This window comes from Propithecus coquereli, unplaced genomic scaffold (genome assembly GCF_000956105.1).
Source record: "Propithecus coquereli isolate 6110/MARCELLA unplaced genomic scaffold, Pcoq_1.0 Scaffold756, whole genome shotgun sequence".
Classification (NCBI taxonomy): Eukaryota; Metazoa; Chordata; class Mammalia; order Primates; family Indriidae; genus Propithecus; species Propithecus coquereli.
Window position 1 is genome coordinate 775,076 of NW_012153685.1, and position 15,225 is coordinate 790,300.

Sequence of the window (15,225 nt, forward strand, 5' to 3'; positions counted from 1 at the left end):
CTATTAATTAAATTCATTCAGCATAAAACAACCCTTGATGGATTCTGAGAATGATGCATGCGTTGGTCAGATACTCTGCCTTCTTGGGAAGATATAATTATCTCCTAGCTCAGCTCTAAAGCTCCCAGGTACCTACCGAGGCCCAGAAACCTGGGGAGTCTGGTTTCTGGAGCTATGGCTTGGTTAATCCACATGACTTTCACGAGGTGGTTAACATTCCTTAGGAAGAAATGGAGGCTGACTCAAAGCAGATGAGTAGAAAAGATCTGAGTCCCTCTCAGAATTCTTGGTATTCTGGTTGGCAGGATCCCTGTCGGCCCCAGGATAGATTTTCTCCCCAAATCATAAACTTCTAAAAACATAGATCATTTCCGTGTAGCCAAAGAGGAGAAACTATATTGATTTTCTCCTTGTTTTGTTTAGAAATAAAGAAAAAGGAAGGAAGGAAGGAAGGAACAAGGGAGGGAGAACAGAAGGGAGGGAGGGAATAAACCTTATAGGCTATTAGAAATTTAACATTTAGACTTAGAATAACAAAAAGAATGTCTGTTAAATTACCACGTATTTTAAATCACTAATTATATTTCAACCTGACTCCTTAAATAAACTCTAGCATCAAGGAAATTGTCAGTCTGAAAGGTAGAAAGCATGGCAGCAGAGATTTACTTTTCACTTGATTAACACTTTGTATTAAACTAAAATAATCCAAAACAGCTCTCAGTTAATTCCTGCTAAATGCAGTCTCCAGTTTTGAAGTAAAAGTAAAATTTAAATGACTTTTAGTAGAAAAGCTATTTAAAAAAATAAATGCCAAAAATATTTCCTTCTAACATTTGTAAGCAAACACACAAAAAAAATATTTATGTCAAATTGTAGTCATATAGGATTGGAAATTCCAGATTTTTCAACTCTTTTATTCACCCCAGGCAAATTTCAGTTTGCTACGCATCTTCCCTATGGCCAGGTCCCTCTAGACATGTATTTTAATTACACAGAAAATGTTTGTATTGTATTCTTCCCCTGGCCCACCCCACGTCATGTATGAATTGGGAAGCCAGCTATGTATGATAATCAGCAAGTGTTATCTTGAGGAAGCTATACATACAAAGCTGAGTTCAGTTTGCTGGAGAAACAGCAGGCAATGGCAATTCGCTGCAACGCACTACCATGGTTAATGTCACCAAAAACGTCTTGTGAGCAAGTGGCAAAGGAGGGGTGGGGAACCATCAAGACCCCTAAATGGCAGATTGTCACAAATATTTATCAAATAGCCATTGGGGAGATCAATGAATTTTAACCAATCAATATGGCAGTGCATTTGGTCACCAAGGCTCAAAGGCTAATGGGGACCCCTCACACCCTTCAGTGTCACCTGAGACTTTCCAATGGAAGAGGAATTATACTTGCAGAAGAGGATGACATGTTGTGAGCAAAGAGGGGGTCGTGCCCAGCAGATGAATACTGGAGCTCTTTCCCTTCCTTGCTAATTCTCTCTGCTCCACAGTGAGAACAGAGGATATGGATCTGGATTCCCTGGATCTCCCTTTCCCTGTATAAAAATGTGTGTTTTATTTCCAATTATGTTACATATCCGAGTTACCAGAGGAAACAGAGGCTTGAACCTGGGTGGAGGTAAAAGAGGAGGGGAAGAAAAAGACACATCCCCAAATGAGTTTCACTTATATAATGAAAATAAATTTTTACACAATCAATAGAAACAGACCAAGTTTTTTGTGTTTTTTGCGAAAAATATTTTTAAATAAATTTTTGTCTTTTTTTACATTCTGATATACATATGTAACAAAGTTTATGGCACTGTAACAAGAATCAAATCAAAAAAAAAAAGGAAAAAGGTGGGAAGGAAAGTAAATTGGTACATTGTTGAATTCCTTTCTATCTCCAAGCTGGCAAAGTTGCACTATCTGTCTATCACTCAGCTGCCAGCTCTAACTTGTTTGCACACTCAAAACACCACATTATTGCACAAGAAGCCAGTGAGTGAAAGCATACTGTAGAATGGCCAATTTCTTTCTATTTCAAAAAATCTCTTAAACCCAGAGAAGTTAAAAAAAAAAAATCCAGAGCATGAAACACACAAAATCCACAATATCCTCTGTCTCTTTAATGAGTGTCTGAAGGATTCTTAGACCACTTAAGCTGCCCTGATCTTCTCGTTGCACAGTGAGCACAACAGGACTTGGTCTGGTTGGGTTTGGCCCAGGTGGATCCCAGGACTTCACGATTCAATGTCTTCTCTATTTACTTTTGGTTCTTTTTAGTTGGTTTAAAGTGTAGTATCTTCGGTCTATGAACCTGCACAGACTATTTAGTCATAAACTCTACAAATAGCTTAAAAGGAAAAGGGGGAGAAACAAGTTTTACTGTCTAAAAAAATTGCTTCTTTAGCCTCCCTGCTATATCTGTTTGTGGAAAGGAAATCTCAATGGCATCAAAAGTTATAGTCTTCTCACACTTGTTAAAAATAAAAAGTTTTCAAACAAGTTTGTTTCCATTCACAAACTTTATACCCCCACCCCCCCAAAAAAAAACAATAAAGAAAAAGAAAAAGCAGAACTGTCCTCCTCCCTGCTGGCCTCCCATCGGAGAGCAGTGAGCCTGTCCTCTGTCACACAACCGTCTCCACGCCCGCCAGCTTTGGTGTAAGAATTCGCGGTGTCACACCGTTGTTCAGGTCTTCCTCAAACTCCAGCAATTGCCCCATGAAGTTAAGGTTTGGGGAGATAATTGGTCGTTTGCCTTTGACAAATTTGTAAGCGTCAGTCATGGTCATCCGAGTGTGCTTCATCAAGTAAGCGATGACGATGGTGGCGGAGCGGGACACCCCGGCCTGGCAGTGGATGAGAAGCGCCTTCCCACACTGGTGCGCTTCCTCTGGAAAAAAAAGACAGGCAGGAGGTGAAGGGAAGAAGAAAGAGCAATGGACGGAAAAAGAAACTTTCATCTAAACTTGACAATGTTTTATTTTGCAGAGAAAGAAGGAATTAAAATGGTTTTAAAACCAAGAATAAACAACCAGTTAATTACATGTTTTATGTCACAACTTTCAGAATATTGGCTAAAATCAATATTAGCATGAGTAAGAAGCTTTATGTCTACATTTAAAGAGAAGACTAAGTGAAGGAATCGCTCATAGGAACGGTTTGCTTCACGGGATGGCATTGCCCCAAAGCTAGACCTCTAACACGGCTGACTTCCACATGAGCCAGTTACTGATTAAGCTACTGAGGCTCTCTCTCAAATGTCTTCTTGTCTTTTCTTTTTTCTGGACTCATACTACTGAAGAAAAAAAAGAAAAAAATGAAGGAAGGGAATAAAGTAAACACACACATAAATATATACATACACACATATACATATGTTTATATATAATTTTTCTTCTGATTAAAGATGTTAATCTCAATTGCCAGATTGTGTGACTTATCAAAACTAGTGTCATTAACAATATTTCTGTGTCAGAGAAAAAGCACATTTCTTTCCTTATACTACAGAATTGCCCTGTATAGGGACTGGTATTAAATGGATAAGAGTTTTGCAATCTTTCTAAGCCCTGATCAAAGCTAAAGGAACAAAATTCAACTAAAAAGTTACTATATTCAGTTTCTCACCAGAAAAGCCAATTGTTGCAAAGTTAACTAAAGACTTGTAGTATGAAGGCCCAGGGTGTAACCGCTCAAGTATTCGACCCCTTTTGCACCCACGTATGATAGTCCAACATGGCAATGATGCAGAAGATGAAGGAATTCCAGCAATGGCTCAGAATCCAAAGCACTTAAAAGAGGAAAGACTTTCGAAATTTTCAGATATATTAAAAGCCCAGGAGAATAGCTTGTGGGCACTGCCTGAGGAAATTCTTTCTCCCCCTTCTCTCCTCCCATCCCCCACCCACCCAAGATAGGGTCTCACTCTGTCGCCCTGGCTAGAGTGCAGTGGTATCATCATAGCTCGCTGCAGCCTCAGACTCCTGGGTTTAAGTGATCTCCCTGCCTCAGCCTCCCGAGTAGCTGGGACTACAGGTGTGCGCCACCACATGCAGCCAATTTTTGTGTTTTTTGTAGAGACAAGGGCTTGCTATGGTGCTCAGGCTGGTCTCGAACTCCTGGCCTCGAGCCATCCTCCTGTCTCAGCCTCCCAGAGCGCTAGTATTACAGGTGTGAGCCACTGCACCCAGCCTGAGAACTTGAAGAATGAGGATTCTAATTGAATGGATTCCAACCAAATTCAGTAACTGTTCTTTTGTATCAACCCTGACAGCTCCAACACACTCAACCGGTTATGACTTAGGGGAGTATTTAGGCTGCAGCAGGTAGCAGACTCGGAAACACCCCAGAGCAGCTTTTTCTGCAACACATGAATAAACCTTGAACTTAATATGAAAGCAAGAGCCCGAGGGGAAAGTAATGGGAAGGATGAGAAACTCCCCAGGAAGACAGTTACCAATGAACTCAAAAGCCTCTTCAAAGTACTGCCGCAGGTTCTGCTTGTTGCTGTCGGTGGCCGGCAGCCGCTTGTAGTTGAACAGGCCTTTCTCATAGTGGTAGAGGGGAAGGTGAGTGGTGACGTTGATGACATAGCCGATGTTCAGCTGCTGCATGGTGTCCAGGTCCTGGGCATCCTGCTCATTGCCAAGGAACAGGAAGGGCAAGATGGGCGTGAGCTCTGCGTTCTCGATGTCGGGGGTGGTGGGGATGGACTGAGGTAGCAAGCTTAAGGCCGCAGACGCGCCGCCCCCCACCTCGCAGCACTCTTGGAGCTGGAGGGAGTTGTCACAGAGGTTTTCGTGGTTCTGCTTAAAACTACTAAGCCCACCTGGAACACAAACAGAGAAAGCCGTAGTAACTAAGGCTCCAGAGCTAGCAGAAAATGCCATCTTCCCTGTAGCAATGAGTGTGCAGTGTTGCTTATGCCAAACAAAAAATGAAAGTCCATTTGGAGACCCAAGACAAGCTTTGGAGGGTCTCACTGCCTGGAGGGCGCTGGAAGCGTGTGCTCCTTACACAAACAGGGCGTGTTCCCCTGGAAAGCGCTCCTTGCGGCATCAGGTGATCTCATCAGCTGTAGATTTGATCTGCCTCAAAGAGCCATGTGCTCAGTGGCCTACAGAGAAGCTGGCAGTTGGAAGCAGAGGGGAGCACAGAGGTCCCCTCAGCACTGCAGGCACGTGCGTTGCACCCTTCCTAGCTCACCCTACCGAAGGGCCACGTTTGCTCCCAACACAGCAGGGGGGTTACAAACAGGGAGCTTGGAAGAGCCAGATTACTTTATCTGTAATCTGAGCACCACCACTTCCCCGCTTTGTGAATTGGGCAAGTTAATTTATCTCTCTGTGCCTCAGTTCCCCCCTCTGTAAAATGAGGGTAATGGCATCTAGCTCTGAATCCGATCGTGAGTCTGAGAAGAATGAATACGCGCAAGATGCTTAGCATGTTTCCCGGCACACGGCAGTGCTCAGCAAGTATTAGCTGTTGTTACTAATATTATTTACATGATTGCCCACGAGTAAAAGCAACAGAGAAATACTTGGGAAGGACAAGCTAGAATGGAGTGGGGTGAGTTGTCATCATGATCTCTTTTTTTTATGTTCCCCATGTAGGTCCCTGACATTTGTCAACCCTGACTTCTTCCAGTTGAATGGAATCTGAGAGCAGCCTGGTCCCTTATACTTGACTTTCCAAGGTTTGTGTCACGTAAACCCATCAGGAAACCTTTAATGGATCTATGAAGGTATACCTTTGAGCTTAAGGTCAAAGCTTAAGCTTGCTGCCTCCCAAGACTTATGGGTCTAGCATGAAAAGCTTAAACTCTGCTTGTTTCCCCATTTTTCAAATGCAAACCTTCCCCTGAACAAGTACAGTCTCACTTATGGGAATGGATCTTAGGGAAATCTTCTAACCAAAAATATTCAGCCAGATATGTGAAGACTGTTCACTACAGCAATATCTGCTTTATGGAAAAGGCCAAGTGAAAAACAAAAATAAATTAAAATGGAAAAAAAGCAAAGAAGAAGTTATTACATTCGACGTGGAATATTATATAACCATTAAAGCAGTAGTTGTAAAAAGTGTGTGAAAACAAAAAAAAAATGTTTAATATTAAATTTAAAAGAAGCTAATTCAAAAATATTCACCAAAAGCTGAAGGACTATGCAAAAAAACATTGTCAAAGTTAGGGAATTTATGGGTCACAGTTTATTGTTCAAATTTTCCTTTAATATTTGTTACAAGTGATCACACACATGGACAAGCCCAAAGGATTGAGGCTCCAATTACACCATACACACGTTAAGGGCTGTGAAGTCTGGGTTGACGTTGTCACCACCAACCGGGCTCTAATTCTAATCAAATAGAACCAGATACACTCTGGCCTTCCCTTTGAAAAGAAGGGGAAGTTGGAAAACGCCCCTTAGCTGACAGCCGCCAGAACGGGACATGTGCCCCGAAAGACAGATGCCTTATGGCTGTCTTGATAGTTCTAGGAGATAAGACAGAAAGTACAAAGTGTGAACAGAATGCGGCTATGTTGAAATAAGGACAGGAAGTCTATCTGTCCACGAGTTTCTGAACCTAACAAATGTTCTTCTCCATTTCAAGTCTAGTCTTTGGCAACCACAGCAGGAAGCCCAGACTGTAACCTAGACCCAGTCTCTGACTGTTCACAGCAGGTGGACCCAGAGCCCATCCTGTAAAAGAGATCAGCCATATTTTCCTTAAGGTGTGGTAAGGATCTAAAGAAAATTCAGCATAATATGATCACTTTACTCATAAAAATTAGTAAAGTCAAAATCTATCTTTGCTCATGAAAAGAAAAACAAGAGCTATATATACATTTTAATTGATTTCTAGAATTCAAATATTCCCTTACATATTATTAGTTTCTTCTGCTAGGAAATTATGATAATAAAGTTTGGGCCCAAAGAAATAGTTTTTCAAGTCAAAAGAAAAATGGAAAACCAGAAAAACTTTACCAGTGAATACTTAAAAAATAAATAAAATAAAAACTACCCATTGCCCCCATCATAGGCTCCACAAAAGGAACCCTAAAGAGTTATTTTAAAAATCTTTCAGCTTGGCCTCCACAAAAATCCAAGTAAACAGTTCCACACAGATTCTGTAATGGGAACCTAATCCACTTTTTTCTTAAGAAAAAGGCAGTTGTTACATTTTTCCATATAAGATGAGAAGAAAGAACAACAAAACAAACTCAAAGAAGTTTCTAAGAGGGAAAGAAAAAAAAAGCACCAAACTTCTCTCAGTTCTTATTTAGGGTACTTATGCTGTAATTTGTCTTAAAAGCAGCTAGTTATAAAAAAAAAAAAAATGCATGCCAGAAAACCCCACACACAGAAAAAAGCAGCGCACAGCTTTTTAAAATTCTGTCTCTATACCTCCTTTCCCCATGACATCAGCTGGAGGCTCCCCACCTGCCCAGTTGCCATAGCAGTTACACAAAGACATACAATGACATCAGTTGGCATGATATCAGCTCTTTGAGTGCAAACAATACAAGAAGAACTACTTTGTTTAGGCCTTTGCTGCAACTGTGTTCTGCGGAGCCAATGATGTAATGCTAACAGGTGGCATGGGCCTTCCATTTGCCTAATGGGGGAAAAAGCCCACGGGGGAGCGGGGGAAGAAGGGAGTTGGAGACAAACACACAGAGAATGCTCCAAATCACAGGGTGCGCTTATGTGCAAAATGTTGTGCATATTGTATGTTTAAGCCATGTGGGAACTCTGCTCCTACACTGTTTCAAGAGGGAGTGGATAGAAAAGGAGATGTAATTTAAATATAGAAGACAGACAAGGAAGTTCTCATTGAGGGGTCTGGAGAAACAATCTCGTGGTCAATTGCCAGTGTGCTCATCAACGTGGGCCTAAGTTCTGGGCTTCCTATCTACACACTGCATTTGAAAACTTTCTCTGTGTATGGTGCTTAAAGCAAAACGAACTAGTGGAAGCTCAGAGTGGTGGTTTTTTGGAGAGAAGTCTGCAGGAAGGATTGTTTTCTTCTCTTAGGGAGGGGGAAGAATAGGGCTAATATGGTTTTCTCTTCCAACTGCTTTCCACCCCCCTGACCCTACCCCAAATACCACCAGTGGCCAACGTGACTGATCACTTAATGAGGAGCACTGCTGATGTTGTATGTCTTATTACCATGTAGGAATATCACAGCATGACAGCTCACAAACAAGCGCAGGAGAGGCAGTGCGGTTTGAAGGCTCGGAACAGGGGTCAGAGGCAGACACACCCAGCTACAATTACGATTCTCCGTGACAGGCACAGCACACCAGCTGTGAGAGCTGGTGCAAATCACTTATTGCCCTCATTAAGCCTCAGTTTACCAATCTATAAAGTGGATGTAATGTCATCTCCCCACAGGGTTGTGGTATAGAAAACCTATGTAAAGGTTTTAATATATAAGTAAGTGTTCGACAAATAATGTTCTATTACCCACAATACCGTCACCATCGTCCTCACCTCCAGTTGATCTGTGCGCACATGCAGTCACAAGAGCCCTAGACGTGTGCAGTGATTCAGAGCAGGGGCTCCAAGGCTGGATATCTTGGATCTGAGTCCCAGCACTGCCACACCCTAGCTGTGAGACCCTGGGCAGGTTTCTCTCTCTGTTTCTCAGTTTCTCTGTATATAAAACAGGGATAATAATAGCACCTACCTCATAGCACTATTGTGGCGATTGAACTGGTTAACAAAGTACTTTGAAACGTGGTCTAGCACAAAGTACTTTTTTCCCCATTACTTTGGGAAACTATTAATACCATTTTAAAGATCTAAAAAAGAACCTGTTTAATGGAAAGACTCTAAATGATAAGTAAGCTAATGTTCCAGAGTTTTTACTTTTAAAATTTTATTAAAGAAAAGAACTGGGAACTAAAGTATCTGAGCAGTTTTAAAGTTTGAATAATATGTTTTTAAAATAAAGAAAGCAATAGCTCCCTGTCCTTCCTAAACAAATATATCTGATTTCATTTTGTTTGCCCTAGCTTCCCTGATAAAGACTACGTTACATGTCTTTGGATTCCTGGTTTTTCTAGAGGATTGGATTTTTTTAAATAAAACCGCTTCTCTCCTCTCCCTCCTTCCCCCACCTAATTTCTGTCAAGCTGGCTAACCTCCCTATGCACACAAGAGCTTGCAGTTATCAGTGGAAATATTTTCTAGGCATGAGCAACGATGCTGGGGGGAAAATATTTTCAAACCTTATCTCGCAACAAGGTTCTCTGCCAAAATGAGTAAGGTCAGCACGTTGACTCTGAATGGCAACAATGAAGAGTACCCAGCACCGCTAAAGAAAAAGATGTAGAAAAACCGCCCGTCAGTCTCTTCCAACAGGAGGTCAACTAAGTGACAGAACCACGGAAGCGATGGATTCTAACTTCAGTGGGACAGCTCTCTGTGCAGACGCCTCTCGTCTCCTGTTGCTGTTTGGGCTATTGCAGTCCTTGAAACAGAAGAGCCCCTGTAACGTGATCCAGAAGCAGTGCTCTGGGTGCCGAGTTAAAGAAACCACATCCAAACACAGAATCTACAAGCAAGAGATTTCCCTATTCTAAAGGTGGGCAGCACTTTCCCGCACACAAGCTTTTTGGTTTTATGCTAAGCTAGAAAGTGAGCACTTTCTGGAAATTTAAGGAAAACTCTCACTGAAGTTCAGCAAATAGAATTAATGTCCAAAGAAGGAGGGTGGGGAGTGTGTGCTAAAACTGGACTCTTCTACAAGTTTGCTGCAAGCATGTTGATTACCCGTTTGAGGCCTTGTTTTTCTCACTGGGTAACTAGTTTTTTAAAGTAAAATTAGTACTTGGATGATAGTGGTTAAGAACACAGACTGAAAATCCTGGCTCCCATCACTCCCTGGCTGTGCTACCTTGGGCAAGCACTTTAACGTCTCTGCCCCTCAGTTTCCACATCTGCAATTTGGATGTGAAAGTGTCTATCTCATAGGACTCTGAATGTGGATAAAATGCTACCTAAGAATTAGATACGATTATAAGCAGGAGAGATATTCGTGTAAAATGGATATTATTTTGTATATTACGTATATAAGAATGAATGGATACTCTGATACTACAACACCCCACGGAAACCTCAGCGCATCAGAGCAGACTCCAGAGTCCACACGCACAAGAGTCCTGCGGCAGAACAGAGCCTGGAGGGGCGGAGTTGCTGTCAGGCTTCCGAGGCTGAAATTCAAAGATGGGGCCAGAGTCACTTCATCATTTTTAGGGCAGAATATCGCCCACTGTAACAGAAGGAATATTTGGGGTACCAGCTAGATCTACAAAGATTATTTCTACTTCTTGTTTTTTATGAAATTCTTTATACTCCATAGATGTGATTGGGTATTTTAAGGTAGGAGTAAGTTCAATACCAGGAGGTGTCACCTAAATTGTCTTCTGATCTCGTCCCCAGGGAACTTGTATTTTTTTTCCCAAGAAGAGTGAAGCGAGGCTGTATCACAGAGAGGATGAGTTGATTGAGAGAGCTGTCTCACTCGAGGAAAGGTACAAAACAGAGGGATAAAGAAGCATTTCTATTACCCAGGAAAGAGCAAGATTGAGGAGCTGACTATGAGTCAGAGAGGAATATTCCTATGATCATGTCATTTGATTGCTAAGCTCAAGCTAGTGTGGCCTGCTTACATGTGAAATGTGCAATGTAGAAAATACATAAGCAAGGAGGTACCACAAGTTTAAAACCTATTAAAAAACAAACAAACAAACAAACAAAAAAACCCTCAGGATCTTGAATCCAATTGAGCAAATATTGATTATTTGGCATGGTACATTATTAAGTCCCTTAGGAAGATTTAGCTACAGATATTAATATGTTAGTCCCTCCCTCATGGGTTTTACTCTGTGGTTTCTGGTAGGAGATACGAGTTATCTACAGATATATCTTAAAAGCCAAATCTAGAAGGTAATTTACAACATGTAAGGCAATAGGGGATAAGCTTTGCCTTGGATTGAGAACAGTGGGTCCGCCACATGCCAGCTGTGTGACCTTCTGAAAGTTTTTGAGTCTTCTGGGCCATCTTTTCTACCTATAAAATGGAGATACTACTATCCCAGTCTGTTGTGATGATTCAATAAAAATGTGTATAAAATGCCCATCCTGGTATCTTTAAGAAGGTATTCAAACCATGTAGCTATTTGCGTAATTGCCAATGGAGTAGCAAAGCTAACAAGCCCTGGAAGTGGGCAGATGCAGGAGCACCACAGGCTGCAGTGGCCAGAAGAGGTTTTGCTAGAGGTGAGGCCTTGAAGTTGGTGTGGTTGGTTCAGAGAAGTGGGGAAAAGGAGACCATGTACCAGAGCCGGTCCCAACCAAGGGCATCGCCAGGGAGGGAGGCCAAAGCAGAGGCCACGAGGGCAGCCCCTGCAGCTCTGCTCTGAGAAAGGTTGTGTCAGTGCCGCTGAGCCTGGACTGGACTCCAGGAGCAGACAGTGGTGCGCAGACTGCGGACGGGGGCTGGGGCTGGTCGTCTCCTCTGGAAACCTCATTTAGCTCTTTATGTCCAAGATTTCAGTAGAAATGAAAAAGCAAAAGACATTTAGGCTTATCAAATAGCCCAAAATGGATTCCTGGTGAATTTTCCAGGAATATATATATATGTATATACCTAGAAATAGAGGTATAGAAAATTTATACATATAATACACATATATATTGATATATTAAACTTTGTATACCTCTATTTCCTTAATAAGTTAAGGTGCTCACAATTTTTCCAAGGGTCACTATAAAAACTTAGTTTCGACAACTTATATGTACACATGTGGCCTCACTCTACAACTCTGCAACCAATCAACTGCTATTAATATTTATTCTTTTTATACTTTTCTATGTGTATCCAAATTAATAGCTTTACTAGCACCTAGGTTCTTGGAGAGCAGGAATAGTCTTACTTAATCCCTTTATATATAGGACTTAGCCCTGTGCTGTGTGAACACAGATGATGTGTTGGACACCACGAGAAGCTACAGGGAAAAGGTATTGAGATAGGTGTCCAATCTCTTTTTGGAAATAATTTAGAAAACTTAAAAAATGAAATGAAACGTCTCTCTGGTGTCTACTTTTCCTAGTGATAAATGACAGGTAGAAATCTCTTCAAAAATACACCTCACAAAACTATCTTTCTATTAATAGACTAAAAGGTTACTCGTTCTTGTTTAATAATACTAACCTAACCAAGTTGTATTTAGTAATGTTTTGAGAGAGAGAAAAAAAATTCCTGACAAAGTTATACCAGAATTTGTCTGAATTTTGAGTTAGTAATGGAGTCCTTTCTTTAGACTGCCTGCTGGACAAAAACAAACATAATTTAGACTATTGATGCTTACAGGAAGCACATACTGCTTGCATTGTCATTGTAACTCTGGTATCATAATCATTTTTGTTACCATCATTCCCACCCCAAGAATTTGGCATATTATAAAATCTAGCATTCTGGAAATAAGCTAATACTTGACTATGACACTTACCATGAACTAAAAACAGTAACTTTTTGCTCCTTCCTAATCTTTGCATAGTTAGCAACTTGCTTTCTTCTAAATTTTTGGTTCCGTATACTTCTACAACTATTTTCAATCATTAACTTGTGTGTATGGGAGGAATCTCTTGTAATTTTTCTTATGTTTACAAATATATTGCTTCCTTTTTTACTTGATAAAAACATTGCAATGCCCTCCACAAAATTTTTTAAAATTCTTACCTAAATATTTACCTCAAAAAAATGAACTGAGTTAGAAAGAGCCAATGATTTAGGAACTGGGTTTATAAAAATTGAAAATAACGTCTAATTGGAGGACTTCCAGGAAATGCCGATTCAGGAATGGGGTTTTGTCAGAGCTGAAAAGATTCCCCTTCTGCCCCCCACACCACCCTTCCCAGCTCCAAAGGTGCCTCACTACAGAATGGGGGCGGAACAGGGCTGGGGGGTGAATTTCAGCCAGGCGAAGGGGCCCCAGCCTCACAAAAGCAGCCCCCAGGAAGGGAGGGACACTGCTAACACCCCCCCCCCTTCTTTACTGCCAGGCTTTAAGGAGGAACCTGAGTTTGAGAGACTACAAAGTTTAATTTGTGTGTATTTGAATAACACAGGCAGATTGTTTGAGAAGACACTTCACAAGTATGTAAATACAGCCCTTCCTTTAAATCTGTTACCTCATTTATTTACATTAGAACAGAAAGCACTGCCAGAAGCCACAGCTGATGACAGTCATGTAATTTTCCACAAAGACAACAATTAAACAGCTTTGTGTTATTTTAATGAGCGGATGACTTTTATGTGAGCAGGAATTGGAAGATCTCAGAGTTCCCAGAGTCAGGAACCCCTTTGGTTTTGCAGAAGTCAGAGCCGCTCTAAGGCTGAGCACCTCGGGCTCCTTCCCACAGGGAGCTGCAGTGTGGTCTCCGCCTCTCCCCTCCCTCTCCCCCAGCGCCCTCACTCCCTCCCCCATCTGCCTCCCCCTTTTCTCACCTCCCCTTCTCCCCTCCTCCCCTGCCTTCTCTCCTTACCCTTTCCCCAGCCCCCATCGCCCCACCTCTACCCCTCTCTCCCTCTCCCTCCACCCTCTCTTCTCTTAAACCCATCAGCAGTAGATGGGAAGAAAACAAGACAGGGAGAGATTCTACCTGGAGTAATTTTGATGCTTGAATTTCCAATGAATCCACAGAACATTTGTCAAACCTATTTTAAAAGCGTGGAGGGTGGGCCGGGAAGAGTGCTTGAGGCCTGCCTCCCCTTCACACAATGGGGCTCTGTGAGGGCCACAGGGCCCATCTCACACCCACCCTCCCTGTCCTTGTTCTGTCTCAAGGAGGTTTCGGTCAGAACCACCTGAAGACAGAGGGTGGCCAGAGCTGACTTCCCCAAGTGACTCCCTCCCTGGGCCAGGAAATGCCTTCAGCTCTCCCTTAGATCTGGTCTGGGATGGAGGGGTCGGAGCACACTGTTCTGGTGGGTCCACTTGTCCCTTCCTACCCCCCACCCCCAGCTTATGGGGTCTCATTTTCCCTAGGAGTTCATCTGCTTCTAGACTGAGCTCTACAAAAATGCCAATTAAAGAAAGTAAAAGTAATTATTTTTGCCTTTTGAGGCAGGGTTTTGGAATTCTGTCAAATGAATGGCTAAGAAGGGTGACTGTCAAACACAGGCTGGGTGTCTGGGGGTCGAGCAGGGCTGACAGAAGGACAGCTGAGTTGGAGCCTCTTGTTCCCGAAAACTTGCAAGTTCAGTTTTCTTCCTTCTGGTTTCTCTAATCCTACATGTCTAAACCTTACCTCGCTACGTTAGCACAAACCGACCAGTTTCCAGGGAGAAGAGCACACACACCATCAACACTTGGCTCAAGTCTGAGTTTTCTTAACAGACAAGCATAACATATCTTTCACTTTCATAATCTCTTGCATCTAAGATCAAACCCTCCCCAACATTTTGGGACTTTGGGTGAGTGACAAGCTGGCTGGAGATGTCCCTTCCTCCCCACCCCACCTAACAGTCGGGGTCCAATGGGAGCAGACAGAGGTGACATGCATAAAGCAGGTGATTGCTAATGAGGATGAAGACAAGGGCCACCACCACGCTGCTCTCCAGTTCCCCAGTGCCGTGAAGGGGACCAACTAGATCCGGGTTCATGGAAGGCCTGTCTGAAGAATGAGAAGGGGCTGGTTTGGGAGGGGGTGGGAGGGAGGGAGGCCAAGAGTACAGAGGGAAACACAGCACACCGGAACAGGCAGGGAACTGAGGGGGCCTGTGGGGGACTCAAGGGAGCAGAATGGAATGAAGCACAGTGACTGGGCAAAGGGAGAGGGTGACCAGGAGGGGTCAGAGAAGCCAAGTCCGCAGGGGACATCTGCACAGGGCTTCTTAAGGCAGATTGTATTCTAAGGTCAGTGGGAAGCTCCTGAATGTTCAGAAGTCCACAATAGGTGATCAATTAGTGTTTGAAAGACAAAAGGGGTATGGGAGGGCAGGAGAAAGAGAGAGAGTGTATTAATTTACCAGATAGTGCAATTTACATATACTCTAAGTCCTGGGCCAAAGTCATACCCTTTCTTTTCCTGAACGCATTTTTTGTGCCTGCTACAGACTCATCGTGCCCCTTCTCAAATTGATATGTTGAAGCCCCAGTCCCTAATGTGAGGTCATGAGGGTGACGTCCCCATGATGGGAGCAGTGCCTTTGT

General features: G+C 42.6%; 1 protein-coding gene across 2 annotated transcripts in view; it reads right to left on the minus strand.

The window, feature by feature from the left end:
* Nucleotides 1–1,671: 1,671 nt before the first annotated feature.
* Nucleotides 1,672–15,225, minus strand: part of DUSP10 (dual specificity phosphatase 10) — a 37,926-nt gene continuing 24,372 nt past the window's right edge. Inside the window, exons 3-4 of one of the 2 annotated variants that reach the window (XM_012662200.1) lie at nucleotides 4,456–4,827; nucleotides 1,672–2,892 (exon numbers count right to left, since the gene is read on the minus strand). In XM_012662200.1, coding sequence (XP_012517654.1) covers nucleotides 2,627–2,892; nucleotides 4,456–4,827 — 638 coding nt within the window. In that variant the 3' untranslated portion in view covers nucleotides 1,672–2,626. The remainder of the gene's footprint in view (nucleotides 2,893–4,455; nucleotides 4,828–15,225) is intronic. The other variant, XM_012662201.1, reaches the window with a different exon arrangement.